The sequence below is a fragment of the Alosa sapidissima genome, chromosome 23 (assembly GCF_018492685.1).
Source record: "Alosa sapidissima isolate fAloSap1 chromosome 23, fAloSap1.pri, whole genome shotgun sequence".
Classification (NCBI taxonomy): Eukaryota; Metazoa; Chordata; class Actinopteri; order Clupeiformes; family Clupeidae; genus Alosa; species Alosa sapidissima.
In genome coordinates, this window is record NC_055979.1 from 5,257,966 (window position 1) to 5,267,107 (window position 9,142).

Here is a 9,142-nt window from a genome sequence, read left to right on the forward strand (position 1 = left end):
GCACGCCTGGATGACTAGTCCTTGTGACCTCCCTTGTACATCTATTAACCTAGTCATTGTGTAGAGTTGGGACTAGAGATGAAACCCACCCTTTGTGTATAAAATACTTAGGCTTAGGTTATCTCTCTGTTTAGGGCAAATCTTCTCTGTGATGCCTGCCTCTCTCCCTTGATGTGCATCACTGAACGAATAAAGCCTGTCAATCATCCTCCTGACTGAGTGGACCATCTTTCAACATGTCCTATGATAAAAACTGGTGAATATAAAAAAATGCCCATTTAGAACATGTTCTGACAATTCATGATGACAGGTGTCCTGAAACTGTGAGCAAGGAAATTGCCTCAGTTTTTTTATGTGATGTTACAGCTCTCTGCACTGCGCTCTCTGCGCTCTCATGTTGGAGTTCTTGGTCCCATTTTTTATATTACATGCATGCCTGACAAAGCCATCCAAAATGAATTCCGAAAAAGTTGGAACGCTTTGTAAAATGTGAATAAAGAAGAATGCTATTACAAATCATGACATCCCTAATTGAAAATAATGCCAGCAACATGTCTCAAAAGAGTTGGGATGAACATTTTTACCGTTGCTTCACCTCTTCATTTAACAACATTCTGTAAATGTTTAGGAACTGAGAAGACCAGTTGCTAGAGTTTTGACAATGAAATGTGGTCCCATTTCTTCCCTATATAGGATTTCAGCTGCTCAACAGTCCGGGGACTTCTTAATCATGTTTTTCATTCCATGATGCACCCAACTAGACAGGTCTGGACTGCAGACAGGCCATTTTAACACCTGGACTAAATACTGTTTAAATATGGGCAGAATTAATTTTACCATTGTTTCCCTGAAATATTCGAGGTCTTCACTAAAAACACATTGTCTGTGTACATCATACAGAATTGTGCCTTGCCAGATTCCCATGCCATAGGCACCAATACACCTCCATACTGTCATAGATGCTGGATTTTGAACTTTGCACTGTAACAAGTTGAATAGTCCCTAACCACAGGACCTTTTTCCTCAGTCAAGTTTTACCTCAGTCGATTTTATATGAGCTCAGGCTTAGATAAGATATGGTTGCATTTCTGTATCATTCATGTCTATAAAATGTCCACACAATAATTTTCTTTACAGAAAAAGGTCTGGTTTTAATGCAGTGCCATCTGAGGTCCAAAAGACCACCATCCAATATTTATTTCAGCCCTGTTCCTTGTTTTAAATATGTATCTGGATTATCTGAATATTTTAATGATATTATTTACTGTAGATGATGAAATCCTCAAATCCTTTGCAATCTCATGTTAAGAAACATTTTTCTTATTGTTTCATTATTTGCCCACACATGCCTAATGAATGTCTACTTAAAGCCAAAAGACCATGTGTACAATTCTGAAGGATTTGAGTTGCCTTGGGCTAACCAGGGTCGAAAGCTAGCTGCAATGTCAGACAGTGTTTGACAATGTAGTTTTTGTTGCTATTTCAAGCTCATTTATGTTAAAGTAGCCTACAAAATATGATGTACATGTCAAATTAGTAAATAGGTACAGTCTTATGACAGACACACAACATGAAATATGTCAATTTACCACCATACATCATTTAATGATCATCAAATGACCATCACCAAGACATCAATGACTAATTTATTGAAAATGAATTCTGTAAATATGTACATAATTGTGGATTACATCTGAACATACTGTACCCAATATGAGAACTATCATGTTCAAAGAAGCACAAATTTAGTCAGTGACATTTCCTGACAGAAAATACTCTCAATGTCCAATTACATTAAGAAGGTGTAGGCCTATGACTATAGATGTTCGCAGTTAGATTTTGCACTGACTTCTTAAACCCCCTAATATCAATATAAAAATGTAGTTGTTGTACTACACATATTTAGCTGTCCATGAAATACTCGTATGGCTCATATTGGGCGCATAGTCATTTTTTTCCCATTTAAGACTGAGTCAGTCTGAGGCTGGTCCACCATAAAGCACCCCAGCCTAGGCCTACTGTTGAAGAATTGTGAAAATAGCTGTTACATTTGACATTTTACAAGTGATTACATTTGTGATAGTGGTAGTTCATTGTAATAGGACAGGAGACATAGTGATCATAGTAATAACAGCTGTAGTTATAGTTATAGTAGCATTAGCAGTAGGCTAACAGGGGTGCTACACTGGGCGCGTAACTGAAGCATTCTGTTTGCGACGTGTATGCTGCAGCACTATGCAGCAGCTTCCACAATGGAAGTAGCTACACCAGACATGCGTTGTGTACATTCGGAAAAAATAGACCAGTCTTCTAAAATAGTTTTTACATGTCACGAACGGAGCGCTTTAGTTACGCGCCTCCCATTGATGTATCAGTTAGTAATGTAATAGTAATAGCTATCATATGCCAGGATTACATGTAATCCTCTAATAGTATCTGCAAGCTAACCCATAAGAGTATGTTACTTTAGCAAGGAGGTGCTGAAACAACAGTTTTAGTAGTGAAAATTAAGTCATAAGCAATAAGGGAGGGCATCTCATCTTGCCTGTAAATATGGAGATAGAGTTGTTGCCAATGTTTTACAGCAAGGGGGCGCTAGTGAGGCATAAAGTGAGCAAGACCATCCATATTGTAGCTATTAGAGTGGAGGCAGCATTTGGAATGTTGAAGGTTTTGTCGTGGACGTAGGTGATGATGGAGCGAGCTCCCTCATAGGCCTCCTCACAGGTGGGCTGAATCTGGTCCTCTGGGAGTTTGAAGCCGTGCTCACCCTTATCCCTCAGCTCGAAGGTGAAGGTGTAGGGAATGCCAATAAGGCGAGCCCAGTCTCGAGAGGAGCCAGAGTTTGGATCTGTGGTAAAAACAAAGGATAGAGATAGAGAGAGAGAGAGAGAGAGAGAGAGAGAGTCACTTATCCAGTCTGTGGAAAACATTTAGAAACAGGAAAAACTTGTGAGAGGTATGGATACTCACAGAGAACATTAGGGGAGGTGCCCACTGTGTAGCTCATGCCGTGGACATTTTTGATGGCTTCGGCAGCAGCAACTCCCACAGACATCTACCACAGCACATACAGCAGGCATCATCATCAAAGTACTGATGAAGCTATCTTTAGTCTGCCTGTATGACAACATCTTGTGTCTGAAATGGCTTTCACATTTTATTTTTATTTTTCATCTTGGTTGTCTCTAAACCATTGCATTTTTTGCCTTTTTGGTTCTCTTTCATGTCCCTCCCTTCCTCTTGCTATCTGTCACTCACACCTGTTATCATTCCCCTTCTCACTCTGCAGACTCACCAGTTCATCGATGTTGGGGGCGGAGACGTTGGGGTGTCCATAGGGTAGCAGAATCAGCTGGCCATAGGAGTGGATGGTGAGGAAGCACATGATCTCGTTTCTTTTTCCCAGCACAAAGCTTGTGACGGCCTGTGCTTCCGTCTCGGAGAGCTCTTTGGCACCATTGTACACTTCTGAGCAGCAGTTTCTAGAGACACCTACCGCTGTAAGGCAGAGGACAGAGTTTGTTTCTCTGCTGATTACATTGAGGAATTTAGCCATTCCAAATATAAATGTCTTAGCACACTATTAAAAAAGATTTGGTACTATACTGCTGCTGCTACTGCTACTACTACTACAAACACTACCACTACTAATAGGCCTACTAATATCAATACTATTACAAACAGCTAAAATAACAGGTTTACTTAAAGAAGAAATGCTGCTAGTGTCTTTATTTATCATCTGTCTTCAATGTTTATCATGCTGTCATGAAACGTGTGTATCTGAATGAATTTTACAGTACGGGACGATAAATACTTACTCCCCCAATTTGCATCAAAGTTGCGGTTCAGATCAGTGCCCATACAGGAGTCTCCACAGTTGCCTGGTGATCTAGATTTTCTCCACAGTCGGTTCTGGAAATGTATTAAATTACATTCACTGACAATAGATTCATCTTTGTCCTTCTTAATGGTGCCATAAAAACAAGCATATTATCCATCCATAATGACAGTACTTGGACCTTGGTAGGGCTGAATGTCTGTGTTATATCAGTGTTGACTGATGATCTAAACAATATTAGAGACACCAAATGGCCATCAACTTCAACTCCACCAACTGTGAATGGTGATATAAAGCAATATGTACTTACAGTTATATTCTGCCACGTGTAGACATAGCCATCCATGTTTAAGACAGGTGTGATGTAAAAGTCCATGTTACTGAGCATCTGCTTCATTTTCTCATCTGTCTGGTATGTGTCCAGAATCTGTTCCAAAAAATGGATATGAGTGTCATGTAAAACCAGACTAGAAGAATCAGATGACCTTGTCATATGAAGCTACAGATGAATATTTTACATTAATATTTTTTCTTTTCACTTGTTGATCCCCACCTGTTTGACAAAGTACTGACAGAAAGCTGGGGAGATCCATTCTCTGGAGTGGATACCACAGTCCATCCAGATGGCCTTTTTCTTCTCAGATCCCACGCTAATCTACAAGAAATCATGAATCACATATGCCAAAAAATATGCCTCTAGCCAAAAAAATCAGTCTCAGTGCCCGGTGCAGTGACTGGGACACTGTACTGTACTGTAATGCTGTCCTTCGGATGAGACGTTAAACTGAGGTCCTGACCTGACTCACTGTTCCCCAGTTTCCTGGCTAAATTCCCAACTTGGTTCATTCAATCTGGCCTCCTAATCATCCCCCGGTGTAATTGGCTGATTCATTCATTCCCCTGACTCTCCACCTCAAGCTGGTGTGTATAAGTATATATTACTCTTTTGATCCCATGAGGGAAATTTGGTCTCTGCATTTATCCCAATCCGTGAATTAGTGAAACACACTCAGCACACAGTGAACACACATTAATCCCGGCGCAGTGAGCTGCCTGCTACAGTGGTGCTCGGGGAGCAGTGAGGGGTCAGGTGCCTTGCTCAAGGGCACTTCAGCTGTTCCTACTGGTCGGGGTTTCGAACCAGCAACCCTCCGGTTACAAGTCCGAAGCCCTAACCAGTAGGCCACGGCTGCCCCAAGCATTCTGTGGTGAGCATTCTGCCACAGGTTGGTGCTACACATTGGTGGAGGTTAGTGAGGGTCCCCATTCTCTATAAAGCGCTAGTGCAATGTATTGTCGTTATGTAGTGCAGCTGACACAGTTGACAATGGTGTGTCTGTCATGGTATCAATCTAACAGAATGCACACAGCTTACTGATACTGTCCTTGGTCAATCCCTCCCTTTGCAAAAAAATATCTGCTGAATCTACCATAACCATCTAACATAAGCTCATATAAACCACTATACTTTCAGATCTTCTTCAGAATCTCTGTGCTTGGTTGTTGATAATCAGGCTCATGTGTTGACCTACACTGAGTATACAGTACCCTTAAATATTGGGTGAAATTCAGCTAGACCAATGAAATACTTAATAGTCCAGCAGCATCATGAGTGCCAAGTCAAGTCAAGTCAAGTCAAGTTTATTTATATAGCACATTTCATACACAGAGGTCATTCAATGTGCTTTACATAAACAAAACCAAACGATAATAACAAATAAAAGCATAGAAGGGCAATATAGTCAAAGAATAGTTAAAAGGTAAAGATCATAATAAAAAGAAAACATAAAACACAAGGTAAAATCATTTAAAAATAAAGAATAATTAGTAAGCAAAAACAAAGGCAAAAGTAGTAAAAAAAGTAATAAAAGACAAAGTAGAATAATTATCGAGGCAGATTCAGAATTTGTAACTCGGCACAGTTAGCAGAAAGCGTCTGAGAACAGTTTGGTCTTAAGTCTAGATTTAAAACTGGCTACAGTTGGGGCCTTTTTAATGTCATCCGAAAGTTGGTTCCACAGCTGAGCCGCATAGCAGCTAAAAGCTGCTTCACCATGTTTAGTTCTAACTGTAGGTTTTACTAGCAGGTTTTTCACCTGGGACCTGAGAGGACGAGAAGGTGTGTACTGCTGAAGCATGTCTGACAAGTATTTAGGTCCTGCTCCATTTACTGATTTATAAACAAGCAATAGTGCTTTAAAGTCAATTCTGTGACTTACTGGAAGCCAGTGCAAGGACTTAAGAATTGGAGTAATGTGGTCAGTTCTGTGGGTACCGTGGGAATTTTCGCAAGCCACTATGCTAGATGCCTCAAGGCGACTCTGATGGTTCATAAAAAGATGAACACTGGCACTCTGGGAAAAGGTGCAGTCATATAGTTTTGACATATTTAGTGCTTTCGTCCGAACTGACATTTCCGCGACACTTTAAAATCGATGTTGTCATTCTCTATAGGCTACTTAATTATGCTCCAACAGGGTTATGTTTGGTATCATACTGACCAGTATGAGACCTCCTGCATCACTAGCATGCTTATTTTTGGCAATATATCACCTACTTCTTGAGTGAATAGCCAACAAGTGATTTTTTTAGCCAAGTTTGATATGCGGTTAAACGCCCCCTTACAGGTTCCCCAGAAGCCATATTTCATTACGCCAGCCACCATTGGCTGGACGACTGACATATGCAATGCGGAGGAGGTACTTTCTTCTCCCTTATAATCCACAGCACAACATCATTGTTTCAGTCTAGCTCAGTGATTTTCAACCACTGTTAGTTGCACAAAACTACCTTTTGGGAACGTTCCTTAATGGATAGAAAAAGTATCCTTAATATGATCATCTGGGAACGTTCGCCGAACCGAACATTGTTTGCTAGGTATAGCTTAAATATATATTATTTACCATATAGGCTACTCTTTTAATCCAGTGAGATGTGTAAAATAGAAACACTGGGGAAGAACACAAAGTAGCCCAGATAGCAAAATCAGATTGGCAGATAGCGGACCGCTGGTGGTATGCCGCCGGTGGCGTGTCACTTATGGTCCGCCTTTGGACCAGCATCTCTTTAAATTTAACTTGTCATGAATATTAAGAAAAGTTAATAAAATATGGAGTATAACTGAACAAATGAAAAAGATTTTAGACCAATAGTGACAAAATATTGGGCAAATTGTTTGCAACCCGCCAGCGGACCACCAGAGAGCCGATGATCAAAATGCCAGCGGACCGACAGATCTGCCCCCAGTGGGCCGACAGTGCTCCACCAGCCCCTTGCTATCTGGGTGCCTACACCGTATCAGTGTTAGTGAAGTTAACTTCATCACTGTTATCTAAACACGACTGCAAAAATTACCTTCAGAAGTGTAATGCTTCGTTTCTCATATGTCTGTCCATAGGGAACGATGGTGACGACACCCTGGTGTTCTTTCTCCAGCTGCTCCATCCATCCAGTGATCTGTTTGGGTAAATGCAGACATGAGGACTTCCTCAGGGCTCCTTCAGTGGGGAGTTCATACGTGTGAAGCACTACTTCTGAGACCTGCAGGGGTCCTGGGAGAGGTACTAAGAGCTGTTATGGGTTTGTTTGCTAAATTCATTTTTACAGTTACAATCACACCAACGATTTAAGATTCTCATTCAGCGGGTTTGTAAACAGAAAGCATAGGATTTGCGACCCGAAATTTAAACTCAGCTTCACATTTAAAAGGTTATGAAAAGTCAACACGGGTTGAAAAAATGTGATTAATTTGTAATGTAGTTATATTAAACTGAGCTGATTCATCATACTTCTGTACTGTGAGAGAGTCTTGTGAAGGCCACAATAGATTATTACATTTTCTTACTGAAAATAAAATGTTTGATGGTGTGTCCTATGAGAGAGGAAGTCTCACCTCTGCCATCGTGTGGTATTTAAAGTAGTCATAATTCACTCTGTGTTCAGCACCCTTTCCAACTCTGTGACAACGAAAGAAAAATTCTCAGAATCTAGTAAGTTAGTTATAATTTGATTAGTTATAATCAAAGCACAGATGTTCTGTTAAAAAACAAGCAAAATTTCCACATTTTTGCTGACACCTCATATAATTCTAATGCACTTAATTAGTGTTACATCTGTATGCAGACAAGGCACTTACCTCCCCAGACTTCCTAATCCTGCTAAAACTAAAAGCACTAAAATCCCTCTGATTGATTGAGACATGATGGCAGTCTTTCTCTACTTCTAAACACAAACTCTTCTCTCAATTCAACTCAAGTTTATAAGGTGTCTTATCAGATAACAGACTAATGTAATTCTGTGACTATATAATCCAGAACCTTATCTCTCAAGGCAAACCTTATCTCTGTCATGACTTGCAAAGGTGTGCATAAAATCTCTGACTCATTTTTTATCTTCACAAAAACTAGCATTTTGATGTTATTGTACAACATTCTCTTGCATACTGGATGCATGTGGGAAGAGTCTAGTAGCCTATTCAGAAGTACATTAATTATGTATATTAATTATGCCATTTTATTAGAGATCAAACTAATACACCTCAATAATTTATATAATTATAATGTAATAACAATAATAACAATTTATAACAATAATTTAATAATAATTAAATTAATATCAAGCTTTACTTCCCCAACCGCCCACTGCGGTCTTCTGATGAGCATCTGTTATGTCGACCAGTCATAAAAACTAGGTCTAATTCATGACTCTATTCCTCAGTGGTTCCATGTTGGTGGAATGAGTTTCCCAGTGCGCTCCGTTCCTGTGGGAGTTTTGGGTAATTTAAGAGGGGTCTAAAGACATTCCTGTTCAACATGTACTTAGTTGTTTAAGCGCTTCTTATGTGTTATGGTTTGTATTATTTTCATGGTGTTTTATTTTTATTAGGTTGTTGGTTAATTTGACATTATTGTTTATTATTGATATTCTCCTTAATGTAGTCTTACCATGTCATTGTGCTTATATTATTGATTGCTATTCCCCTCATTTTCATTGCTTATTTTATTAGGCTATTGATTGAATTGATGTTATTGTTTATTATTGCTATTCTCCTTATTATAGTTTGACCAACATTCTAATCAGTTCCATGTTCAATTTTAAATATTATGTTGTTTTGTTTTTGTGTGTCGCTTTTGACAAACGCGTCTGCCAAAATCCATAACCATAACCATAACCTCACTCTTAGCTCACAACATAGGCTTAGAATATGATATGTCTTCAATGCAGCGGCACTCTTCCATTGACCAGCATGTATGACACTGAGGTACAGCACTTTGGTCAACTCAACTGCCATTGTTCTTAAAT

The 9,142-nt window shown here is 39.5% G+C and overlaps 1 protein-coding gene across 1 annotated transcript; it reads right to left on the bottom strand.

Annotated features, from left to right (window-relative positions):
* Positions 1-1,534: 1,534 nt before the first annotated feature.
* Positions 1,535-8,049, bottom strand: cpo (carboxypeptidase O). The gene is made up of 9 exons (XM_042081308.1): positions 7,977-8,049; positions 7,734-7,797; positions 7,196-7,297; positions 4,395-4,496; positions 4,152-4,268; positions 3,822-3,915; positions 3,299-3,501; positions 2,974-3,058; positions 1,535-2,851 (listed from the first exon to the last, which is right to left on the bottom strand). The coding sequence occupies exons 1-9, from the start codon at positions 8,039-8,041 to the stop codon at positions 2,580-2,582; spliced, it is 1,104 nt and encodes a 367-aa protein (XP_041937242.1). The 5' UTR covers positions 8,042-8,049; the 3' UTR covers positions 1,535-2,579.
* Positions 8,050-9,142: the final 1,093 nt, after the last annotated feature.